The sequence below is a fragment of the Oncorhynchus clarkii genome, chromosome 10 (assembly GCF_045791955.1).
Source record: "Oncorhynchus clarkii lewisi isolate Uvic-CL-2024 chromosome 10, UVic_Ocla_1.0, whole genome shotgun sequence".
Taxonomy (NCBI): Eukaryota; Metazoa; Chordata; class Actinopteri; order Salmoniformes; family Salmonidae; genus Oncorhynchus; species Oncorhynchus clarkii.
In genome coordinates this window covers 3,080,317-3,093,800 of record NC_092156.1, presented here as the reverse complement: position 1 = coordinate 3,093,800, position 13,484 = coordinate 3,080,317, and the positions used below count along the sequence as shown (strand labels likewise).

The 13,484-nt window shown below is 39.9% G+C and overlaps 1 protein-coding gene across 1 annotated transcript in view; it reads right to left on the bottom strand.

The window, feature by feature from the left end:
- The window catches only part of LOC139417918 (serine/threonine-protein kinase DCLK1-like), a 125,869-nt gene that overhangs the window by 98,429 nt on the left and 13,956 nt on the right, over window positions 1–13,484 (bottom strand). Inside the window, exon 3 of the mRNA XM_071166909.1 lies at window positions 11,558–11,916. Coding sequence (XP_071023010.1) covers window positions 11,558–11,916 — 359 coding nt within the window. The remainder of the gene's footprint in view (window positions 1–11,557; window positions 11,917–13,484) is intronic.

Genomic DNA, 13,484 nt, shown 5'->3' with positions numbered 1-13,484 from the left:
CAGAATGTACATTTTATTAATGTAGCAGACACTCTTATCCAGAGCGATTTACAGGAGCAATTAGGGTTAAGAGCTTTACTCAAGATTTTTAAACTAGTCGGCTCTGGGATTTGAACCAGTGACTTTCCGGTTACTGTCCCAACGATATTTAACTGCTGCCCTTAAGTTCATTTCTTTGCTACATGTTTGGCAGTTTTACTTTAGTGCCTTGTTGCAAACAGGACGCATGTTTTGTAATATATTTTATTCTGTACGGGCTTCCTTCTTTTCACTCTGTCATTTAGGTTAGTGTTGTGGAGCAACTACAATGTTGTTGATCCATCCTCAGTTTTCTCCCATCACAGACATTAAACTCTGTAACTGTTTTAAAGTCCCTGAGTGGTTTCCTTCCTCTCCGGCAACTGAGTTAGGAAGGACGCCTGTATCTTTGTAGTGACTGGGTGTATTGATACACCATCCAAAGTGTATTTAATAACTTCACCTCAAAGGTTATTCAATGTCTGTTTTTTTATTTGAACCCATCTACCAATAGGAGCCCTTCTTTGCGAGGCATTGGAAAACCTCCCTGGTCTTTGTGGTTGAATCTGTGTTTGAAATTCACTACTCGACTGAGTGACCTTACAGATAATTGTGTGTGTGGAGTACAGAGATGGAGTAGTCATTTAAAAATCACATTAAACACTATTATTGCAAAACAGAGTGAGTCCGTGAAACTTTTTATGAGACTTATTTAGGCTTGATACAACAAAAGGGTTGAATACTTATTGACTCAAAACATTTCAGCTTTTAATTTTGTATTAATCTGTACATATTTAGAAATACATGACTCCACTTTCATATTGTGGGGTACTACAGTGTAGATCGCTGACACAAAATCATCCTGTAACAACAACAACATTTGGAAAAAGTCAAGTGGTGTGAATACTTTCTGCCAGGGTCACACATACTACCACGGTCACACAATACTACCACGGTCACACATACTACCACACATACTACCACGGTCACACATACTACCACGGTCACACATACTACCACACATACAACCACGGTCACACATACTACCACACATACTACCACGGTCACACATACTACCACGGTCACACATACTACCACGGTCACACCTATTCCCTACCACGGTCACACATAGTGGCCTAGGTTGGTGTCGTTTCTAGAGTTACAACAAACCAGTGGTGTAGTGGATGGTAAACACACATAAAAGCTATCGTGGGAAAAGCATTGAAAGTATAGGACGTGTTGCTTTATTCACAGCGAATAACAGGTGTGTTTACCCACCTATTGTTTTATCAGTACAGACCTGATTTGATCTATTCACTACTATGGCCACGGCTTCAGGGGAGTCTGGGACTGGGTCAGTCTAGATTCAGTTACGAAACTAATTCTGCAAGCAATCACTGAAAATCAATCACTAACAATCACTAACAATCACTCCCTCTTTCCTCCATCTCTCCCTGACCCCCTCCATCTCTCCCTGACCCCCCATCTCTCCCTGACCCCCTCCATCTCTCCCTGACCCCCCATCTCTCCCTGACCATCTCCATCTCTCCCTGACCACCTCCAACTCTCCCTGACCCCCTCCATCTCTCCCTGTCCCCCTCCATCTCTCCCTGTCCCCCTCCATCTCTCCCTGTCCTCCTCCATCTCTCCCTGACCCCCTCCATCTCTCCCTGTCCCCCTCCATCTCCCCCTGACCCCCTCCATCTCTCCCTGACCCCCTCCATCTCTCCCTGTCCTTCATTCTCAATCTCTCTCTCTCTCTCGCTCTCTTTTTTTTTTACTGCACTGACTAAGTGGGTTTCCGAGCCCGACCCCGTCCCAGCCCATCTGGCAGCCTGTTACCATGCCTACAGGCCCAATCATTGGCAGCTGGTCTATATATAGCCCATAATAGTCTTACCTCCTGTGGCTGAGGGTGAACAACATCTATACTCTAATCTTACAGGCTGCACCTGTAATGGTACCCTATTCCCTGTGCCGTGGCGGAGGTCTTTGTAGGCTATACTCGGCCTTGTCTCAGGATGGTAAGTTGGTGGTTGAAGATATCCCTCTAGTGGTGTGGGGGCTGTGCTTTGGCAAAGTGGGTGGGGTTATATCCTTCCTGTTTGGCCCTGTCCGGGGGTGTCCTCGGATGGGGCCACAGTGTCTCCTGACCCCTCCTGTCTCAGCCTCCAGTATTTATGCTGCAGTAGTTTATGTGTCGGGGGGCAAGGGTCAGTTTGTTATATCTGGAGTACTTCTTCTGTCCTATCCGGTGTCCTGTGTGAATTTATGTATGCTCTCTCTAATTCTCTCTTTCTCTCTTTCTTTCTCTCTCTCGGAGGACATGAGCCCTAGGACCATGCCTCAGGACTACCTGACATGATGACTCCTTGCTGTCCCCAGTCCACCTGGCCGTGCTGCTGCTCCAGTTTCAACTGTTCTGCCTGTGACTATTATTATTTGACCATGCTGGTCATTTGTGAACATTTGAACATCTTGGCCATGTTCTGTTATAATCTCCACCCGGCACAGCCAGAAGAGGACTGGCCACCCCTCATAACCTGGTTCCTCTCTAGGTTTCTTCCTAGGTTTTAGCCTTTCAAGGGAGTTTTTCCTAGCCACCGTGTGCTTCTACACCTGCATTGCTTGCTGTTTGTGGTTTTAGGCTGAGTTTCTGTACAGCACTTTGAGATATCAGCTGATGTACGAAGGGCTATATAAATACATTTGATTTTAATTTGATATAGTGCCAGGGCCCATAGGGCTCTGGTCTAAAGTAGTGCACTATATAGGGAATAGGGTGCCATAGGGCTCTGGTCTAAAGTAGTGCACTATGTAGGGAATAGGGTGCCATTTCCTTGTATTAAGGACAGTCTGATCCACAGCAGGCTGATCCTAACCTAATCCATAGCAGGAGATTTCTCAAGGAAAACCTGATCCTGAGGGTTTTTCAGAACGCACCACGGAGAGTTAGTTGGCATAACAAGGGGATCTGGATACCTGAATGACTGGCTTGCTGGCTGGCTGGCTGACTGACTGGCTGGCTGGTTAGCTGGATGGCTGACTGACTGGCTGGTTAGCTGGTTGGCTGACTGGCTGACTGGCTAGCTAGCTGGCTGACTGGTTAGCTGGATGGCTGACTGACTGGCTGGCTGGTTAGCTGGATGGCTGACTGACTGGCTGTTTAGCTGGTTGGCTGGCTGGCTGACTAGCTGGCTGACTGGTTAGATGGATGGCTGACTGACTGGCTGGCTGGTTGGCTGACTGGCTGACTGGCTGGCTGTCTGGCTGACTGGCTGGCTGGCTGGCTGTCTGGCTGGGGTGGGATTGAAAAGCAACGTGTTTCACTTAGTATTCAGTTTCATCTTCGTGCACATTTTGTTATAGGAACAGAACGAATGGAAAGAATACATCATTTTGATTTTGATTAGATCACATTTTTATCTAAGCTGTGTGTTGGCAGGGTGCCAACCAGATTAACAGAGAACCCTTGGTTTACTAAGGAACTTACAAAAAATCATAAGGCAACGAAATGCTATGTGGGCTAAAGCAAGAGGGACTGGTTTGCCTCGTTTAAATATATATATATATATATATATTCTATCCCCCAGTGGATAGGCCAAGAACACCCAGGGGTCATAGTAACCCTGGGAACCAGCACTATATTTATGAATATAAAGACACAGTCCAAATGATCCTGTAGAATGAGTTCTAAGATATTTTGACAGTTCTACTAGCTAATGTGAGATGTTTTCGATTACATAACATTTGAGGAAACATCATTTAAGGGTCTATAGGTTATAAGAACTCCATGATTCAATTAATTTAAGGGTCTATAGGTTATAAGAACTCTATGATTCAATTCATTTAAGGGTCTATAGGTTATAAGGTCTCTACGATTCAATTCATTTACTGGTCTACAGGCTATAACGCCTCTGTGATTCCACCTCATCATAATGTTGTAGAACACTTCAGCTTCTGTTGCTGTCTCTGTGTCTTGTCTGGTGTCTCTCTCCATCATATCCTATTATTCTGTTGCTGTCTCTGTGTCTTGTCTGGTCTCTCTCTCCATCATATCCTATTCTTCTGTTGCTGTCTCTGTGTCTTGTCTGGTGTCTCTCTCCATCATATCCTATTCTTCTGTTGCTGTCTCTGTGTCTTGTCTGGTGTCTCTCTCCTTCATATCCTGTTCTTCTGTTGCTGTCTCTGTGTCTTGTCTGGTGTCTCTCTCCTTCATATCCTATTCTTCTGTTGCTGTCTCTGTGTCTTGTCTGGTGTCTCTCTCCATCATATCCTATTCTTCTGTTGCTGTCTCTGTGTCTTGTCTGGTCTCTCTCTCCATCATATCCTGTTCTTCTGTTGCTGTCTCTGTGTCTTGTCTGGTCTCTCTCTCCATCATATCCTATTCTTCTGTTGCTGTCTCTGTGTCTTGTCTGGTGTCTCTCTCCATCATATCCTATTCTTCTGTTGCTGTCTCTGTGTCTTGTCTGGTGTCTCTCTCCTTCATATCCTATTATTCTGTTGCTGTCTCTGTGTCTTGTCTGGTGTCTCTCTCCTTCATATCCTATTCTTCTGTTGCTGTCTCTGTGTCTTGTCTGGTGTCTCTCTCCATTGTTGCTGTCACTGCCCACAAAATGAGTTGGAAACTGAGCTGCACTTCCTAACCTCCTGCCCAATGTATGACCATATTAGAGAGACATATTTCCCTCAGATTACACAGACCGACAAAGATTTCGAAAACAAACCCAATTTTGATAAACTCCCATATCTACTGGGTGAAATTCCACAGAGTGCCATCACAGCAGCAAGATTTGTGACCTGTTGCCACAAGAAAAGGTCAACCAGTGAAGAACAAACAGCATTGTAAATACAACCCATATTTATGTTTATTTATTTTCCCTTTTGTACTTTAACTATTTGCACATAATATGACATTTGAAATGTCTTTATTCTTTTGAATTAGTTTTTTATATAATGTTTACTGTTCATTTTTTATTGTTTATTTGACTTTTGTTTATTATCTAACCCATCTAACACGACCCCATCACACACACACACACACACACACACTTACACACACTACAAACACACACACGACCCCATCAGACACACACACACCCGGTAGTCCCAGTAGTAAACACTGTCTTTAGTGCCAGGATAGGAGAGAGAGAGAGAGGGAGCATCTCCTCAATTTACCTGTTTGCATGAGACGAGACATGACGATGTGTGTGTGTGTGCGTGTATGTGTGTGTGTTATTATTTTTGTATGACTGTGCGGGTGAGCTGAAGAGAGGAGAGTAATACTTCTGAGGAGAGAAGAGAAGAGAAGAGAAGAGGAGAGGAGTATCAATGATCTTGACACAGGAAGTTATTTTGGTCTCTACAGTGAACCTCAGAACAGATAGAGCTACTGTGTGGGCGACAGCTCCATTCATACATCTCTCTCTCTCTCTCTCTCTCTCTCTCTCTCTCTCTCTCTCTCTCTCTCTCTCTCTCTCTCTCTCTCTCTCTCTCTCTGTCTCTGTCTCTGTCTCTGTCTCTGTCTCTGTCTCTCTCTCTCTCTCTCTCTCTCTCTCTCTCTCTCTCACAGCCAACGGGATTTTCAGTGCATCTCGCCGACAGGAACAAACATCTCTCTGGTAAGAAGAAGGACGTGTATGTTTCATGATTAACGACTCATGGTGCAATAGTAACAACATACAAGAACTAATGTCCTTTTGTTCACCTGACCTAAAATTCCTCAAAATCAAATGCCGACCGTATTATCTCCCAAGAGAACTCTCCTCGGTTATCGTCACAGCCGTGTATCTCCCCCCGCAAGCGGATACCAAGACGGCCATCAAGGAACTTCACTTTATGCAAACTGGAAATATATACTGTATACTATGTATCCCTTCTTCTATACCTCTCTCTCATTGCTGCTATACTCTCTCTCTCTATATATATATATATATATATATATATATATACACTTCTCTCTCTCTATATATATATATATATATATATATATATATATATATATATATATCCCTCTCTCTCTCCCCTGTTAATCTTTGTCTGTCTAAAAAGGACAGAACAACATTAGTGATGGAGGAAAAAAATGGTGAGAAACGTAATACATATCGTATCGTCCCTGGGGATTCCCAGCCCTAAACAACATTGCAGACAGACAGCAGGACAGATGGGTATTATCAGCTGACTGACATTGTCTCTTCTTTCAGGCTGTTTATCTTCTCACTCTAGGAGACACAACAGCGTCATCTCCTTGCACAACATTAAAGAAAAACCCACAAACTGGGAGCTCAATATAATATAATATATATGCAATGTAATATAATATAATATAATAGTCAATATAATATATTAGTCAATATAATATAATAGTCTATATAATATAATAGTCAATATAACATAATATAACTTCTTATGGCTGGGGGTAGTATTGAGTAGCTTGGATGAATAAGGTGCCCAGAGTAAACTGCCTGCTACTCAGTCCCAGTTGCTAAAATATGCATATTATTAGTATATTTGGATACAAAACACTCTGAAGTTTCTAAAACTGTTTGAATGATGTCTGTGAGTATAACAGAACTCATAAGGCAGGCGAAAACCCGAGAAAAAATCCAACCAGGAAGTGGGAAATCTGAGGTTGGTCGTTTTGCACTTTCTAATGCTTCCACTAGATGTCAACAGTCTTTAGAAACATGTTTGAGACTTCTACTGTAAAGGAGGGGCTCATAAGGGCTCTTTGAGTCAGTGGTCTGGCAGAGAGCCACTAGCTCGTGACACTTGTTCACGTGAGAGTTACCTCGCGTTCCATTGCTTTTCTACAGACAAAGGAATTCTCCGGTTGGAACATTATTGAAGATTTATGTTAAAAACATCCTAAAGATTGATTCTATACATTGTTTGACATGTTTCTACGGACTGTAACGGAACTTTTTGACGTTTCGTCTGCTCCTAGTGAACGTGCTTCGTGACTTTGGATTTGTTTACAAAACGTGCTAACCAAAGTAGCTATTTGGACATAAATGATGGACATTATCGAACAAAGCAAACATTTATTGTGGAACTGGGATTCCTGGGAGTGCATTCTGATGAAGATCAAAGGTAAGTGAATATTTATAATGCTATTTCCGACTAATGTTGACTGCCCAATATGGCGGATATCTTTTTGGCTTGTTTGGTCTCGGAGCGCCGTTCTCAGATTATAGCATGGTTTGCTTTTTCCGTAAAGCTTTTTTGAAATCTGACACAGAGGCTGCCTTAAGGAGAAGTGTATCTAAAGTTCCATGCATAACACTTTGTGGCTCTCTGCAAAATCACCGGATGTTTTTGGAACTACTGAACATAACGTGCCAATGTATACTGAGATTTTTTTTCTATAAATATGAACTTTATCAAACAAAACACGTAAACATGTATTGTGTAACATGAAGTCCTATGAGTGTCATCTGATGAAGATCATCAAAGGATAGTGATTCATTTTATCGCTATTTCTGATTTTTGTGACTCCTCTCGTTGGCTGGAAAAATGGCTGTGTTTTTCTGTGACGTGGCTCTGAAATAACAATCGTTTGTGGTGCTTTCGCCGTAAAGCCTATTTGAAATCGGACACTGTGGTGGGATTAACAATGTATCTTTAAAATGGTGTGAAATACTTCTATGTTTGAGGAATTTTAATTATGGGATTTCTGTTGTTTTGAATTTGGCTGTTGTCATATCGATCCATTTAGCGGGATCTCAGCCCTAAGAAGATAATAGTCAATGTAATATAAAGTCAATATAATATAATATAATATAATAGTCAATATAATATACTAGTCAATATAATATACTAGTCAATATAATAGTCAATATAATATAATAGTCAATATAATATAATAGTCAATATAATATAATAGTCAATATAATATAAGAGTCAATATAATATAATAGTCAATATAATATAACATAATAGTCAATATAGTCAATATAATATAACATAATAGTCAATATAATATAATAGTCAATATAGTCAATATAATATAACATAATAGTCAATATAATATACTAGTCAATATAATATAATAGTCAATATAACATAATAGTCAATATAAAAGTCAATATAATATAATAGTCAATATAATATACTAGTCAATATAATATAATAGTCAATATAATATAATAGTCAATATAACATAATAGTCAATATAATAGTCAATATAATATAATAGTCAATATAACATAATAATTAATATAACATAATATAATAGTCAATATATTCAATATAATGTAATAGTCAATATAATATACTAGTCAACATAATATAATATAATAGTCAATATAACATAATAGTCAATATAATATACTAGTCAATATATTCAATATAATATAATAGTCAATATAATAGTCAATATAATATAATAGTCAATATAATATAATAGTCAATATAATATACTAGTCAATATAATAGTCAATATAATATAATAGTCAATATAATAGTCAATATAATATAATAGTCAATATAATATAATAGTCAATACAATAAAATATGTCAATACAATATAATAGTCAATATAATATACTAGTCAATATAATATAATAGTCAATATAATATACTAGTCAATATAATATAATAGTCAATGTAATATATTACTCAATACAATAAAATATGTCAATACAATATAATAGTCAATATAATATAGTAGTCAATGTAATATAATATTCAATACAATTATATAATAGTCAATATAATATAATAGTCAATATAATATACTAGTCAATATAATACTCAATATAAGATAATATAATAGTCAATATAACATAATATAATAGTCAATATAATATAATATAATAGTCAATATAATATAATAGTCAATATAATATAATAGCCAATATAACATAATATAATAGTCAATATAATATAATAGTCAATATAACATAATATAATAGTCAATATAATATAATAGTCAATATAATATAATACTCAATATAAGATAATATAAGAGTCAATATAATATACTAGTCAATATAATATAATAGTCAATATAATACTCAATATAAGATAATATAATAGTCAATATAACATAATATAATAGTCAATATAATATAATATAATAGTCAATATAATATAATAGTCAATATAATATAATACTCAATATAAGATAATATAATAGTCAATATAACATAATATAATAGTCAATATAATATAATAGTCAATATAATATAATAGTCAATATAATATAATACTCAATATAAGATAATATAAGAGTCAATATAATATACTAGTCAATATAATATAATAGTCAATATAATACTCAATATAAGATAATATAAGAGTCAATAGAATATACTAGTCAATATAATATACTAGTCAATATAATATAATAGTCAATATAATATAATAGTCAATATAATATAATAGTCAATATAATATACTAGTCAATATAATACTCAATATAAGATAATATAATAGTCAATATAATATAATATAATAGTCAATATAATATAATAGTCAATATAATACTCAATATAAGATAATATAAGAGTCAATATAACATAATATAATAGTCAATATAATATAATATACTAGTCAATATAATATAATAGTCAATATAATATAATAGTCAATATAATATAATAGTCAATATAATACTCAATATAAGATAATATAAGAGTCAATATAATATACTAGTCAATATAATATAATAGTCAATATAATATAATAGTCAATATAATATAATAGTCAATATAATACTCAATATAAGATAATATAAGAGTCAATATAATATACTAGTCAATATAATATAATAGTCAATATAATATAATAGTCAATATAATACTCAATATAAGATAATATAAGAGTCAATATAATATAATAGTCAATATAATATAATAGTCAATATAATACAATAGTCAATATAATATACTAGTCAATATAATATAATGTACTAGTCAATACAATATACTATATTAGTCAATATAATACTCAATATAAGATAATATAATAGTCAATATAATACAATAGTCAATATAATATAATAGTCAATATAATATACTAGTCAATATAATATAATGTACTAGTCAATACAATATACTATATTAGTCAATATAATATACTATTCAATATAATAGAATGTACTTGTCAATATAATATAATACTCAATATAAGATAATATAATAGTCAATATAATATACTAGTCAATATAATATAATATATGAGTCAATATAATATATTATTCAATATAATATAATGTACTTGTCAATATAATAGTCAATATAATATAATATACTAGTAAATATTATAATATAATAGTCAATATAATAGATTAGTCAATATAATATAATAGTCAATATAATATAATAGTCAATATAACATAATATAATAGTCAATATAACATAATATAATAGTCTGTATAATATAGATGCAATATAATAGTATTATATAACATTATGACAATCATGATCTATATCAACTATCTACAGAAGCATACTGTATGAATCCATACCAGACAGAGACTAACCAGCAGCATACTGTATGAATCCATACCAGACTGAGACTAACCAGCAGCATACTGTATGAATCCATACCAGACAGAGACTAACCAGCAGCATACTGTATGAATCCATACCAGACAGAGACTAACCAGCAGCATACTGTATGAATCCATACCAGACAGAGACTAACCAGCAGCATACTGTATGAATCCATACCAGACAGAGACTAACCAGCAGCATACTGTATGAATCCATACCAGACTGAGACTAACCAGCAGCATACTGTATGAATCCATACCAGACAGAGAGACAAACCCAGCAGCATACTGTATGAATCCATACCAGACTGAGACTAACCAGCAGCATACTGTATGAATCCATACCAGACTGAGACTAACCAGCAGCATACTGTATGAATCCATGCCAGACTGAGACTAACCAGCAGCATACTGTATGAATCCATACCAGACAGAGACTAACCCAGCAGCATACTGTATGAATCCATACCAGACTGAGAGACTAACCAGCAGCATACTGTATGAATCCATACCAGATTGAGACTAACCAGCAGCATACTGTATGAGGCAGGACCTCCTTCTGTTGGTTCCTTTCTATAGCAACACAACTACAGCCCATCTCTGTCTCTCTGCTCTCTCCCCTCTCCCTTTCTCTCCTCTCCCTTTCTCTCCTCTCCTTCTTTCTCCCCTCTCCCATTCTCTCTTTCTCCCCTCTCCCATTCTCTGTTTCTCCCCTCTCCCATTCTCTGTATCTCCCCTCTCCCATTCTCTCTTTCTCCCCTCTCCCATGCTCTGTTTCTCCTCTCTCCCATTCTCTGTTTCTCCCCTCTCCCATTCTCTCTTTCTCCCCTCTCCCATTCTCTGTTTCTCCTCTCTCCCATTCTCTTTTTCTCCTCTCTCCCATTCTCTGTTTCTCCCCTCTTCCATTCTCTCTTTCTCCCCTCTCCCATTCTCTCTTTCTCCCCTCTCCCATTCTCTCTTTCTCCCCTCTCCCATTCTCTCTTTCTCCCCTCTCCCATTCTCTCTTTCTCCTCTCTCCCATTCTCTCTCTCCATCGCTCACCTGTTTTCCATCCAGTGTATAGATCTTCTTCACCACCCCAGAGTCCAGTTTGACGGCCTCCGTGATGTCGGTGAGGACCTGTTCGTATGAATGGGCCGTCTTCTTATTGAGCAGAATCCGTACAGCCTTCCTGGGCTTCACCCCGCTCCGCACCACCGTCACCAGCTTGGGCCGGATGAAATCCTTCACCCCCTGGTCCCGGGTGTCTGGCGGTCCGGCCTTGGAGCTGCCCAGAGAAAGGGGCCCGCGGGCGGCCGCCCCAGACGAAGCTTTGACGTTCACAGACCAGTTGGGGTTGACGTTCTTGGTGTAGTCAAGCTTCTTGAAGACCTCAATGGAGCCGCACACGTAGCTCTCGCCTGGGGAGGGGAGATGGGGGAGAGAGACAGGGTGAAGGGGAGATGGGGGAGAGAGACAGGGAGAAGGGTAGATGGGGGAGAGAGACAGAGAGAAGGGGAGAGAGACAGGGAGAAGGGGAGATGGGGGAGAGAGACAGGGAGAAGGGGAGATGGGGGAGAGAGACAGGGTGAAGGGGAGAGAGACAGGGAGAAGGGGAGATGGGGGAGAGAGACAGGGAGATGGGGGAGAGAGACAGGGAGAAGGGGAGATGGGGGAGAGAGACAGAGAGAAGGAGGAGAGAGACAGGGAGAAGGGGGAGAGAGACAGGGAGAAGGAGGAGAGAGACAGGGAGAAGGGGAGATGGGGGAGAGAGACAGGGAGAAGGGGAGATGGGGGAGAGAGACAGGGTGAAGGGGAGAGAGACAGGGAGAAGGGGAGATGGGGGAGAGAGACAGGGAGATGGGGGAGAGAGACAGGGAGAAGGGGAGATGGGGGAGAGAGACAGAGAGAAGGAGGAGAGAGACAGGGAGAAGGGGGAGAGAGACAGGGAGAAGGGGGAGAGAGACAGGGAGAAGGAGGAGAGAGACAGGGAGAAGGGGGAGAGAGACAGGGAGAAGGGGGAGAGAGACAGGGAGAAGGGGAGATGGGGGAGAGAGACAGGGAGAAGGGGAGATGGGGGAGAGAGACAGGGAGAAGGGGAGATGGGGGAGAGAGACAGGGAGAAGGAGAGGGGGAGAGAGACAGGGAGAAGGAGAGGGGGAGAGAGACAGGGAGAAGGGGAGATGGGGGAGAGAGACAGGGAGATGGGGGAGAGAGACAGGGAGAAGGGGAGATGGGGGAGAGAGACAGGGAGAAGGGGAGATGGGGGAATGAGACAGGGAGAAGGGGAGAGAGACGGGGAGAAGGGGAGAGAGACAGGGGGAAGGGTAGATGGGGGAGAGAGACAGGGAGAAGGGGAGATGGGGGAGAGAGACAGGGAGAAGGGGAGATGGGAGAATGAGACAGGGAGAAGGGGAGATAAGGGAGAGAGACGGGGAGAAGGGGAGAGAGACAGGGAGAAGGGGAGATGGGGGAGAGACAGGGAGAAGGAGAGGGGGAGAGAGATGGGGGAGAGAGACAGGGAGAACGGGAGATGGGGGAGAGAGACAGGAAGAAGGAGAGATGGGGGAGAGAGACAGGGAGTAGGAGAGGGGGAGAGAGATGGGGGAGAGAGACAGGGAGTAGGAGAGGGGGAGAGAGATGGGGGAGAGAGACAGGGAGTAGGAGAGGGGGAGAGAGATGGGGGAGAGAGACAGGGAGAAGGGGAGATGAGAGAGAGAGACAGGGAGAAGGGGAGGGGGAGAGGGACAGGGAGAAGGAAAGATGGGGCAGAGAGAGGGGGAGAAGGGGAGATGGGGGAGATAGAAGAGAGAGACGGGGAGGGGGAGATAGAGGAGAGAGACGGGGAGGGGGAGATAGAGGAGAGAGATGGGGGGAGATAGAGGAGAGAGACGGGGAGGGGGAGATAGAAGAGAGATACGGGGAGGGGGAGATAGAGGAGAGAGACAGGGAGAAGGGGAGGGGGAGATGGGGGAGAGAGACAGGGAGA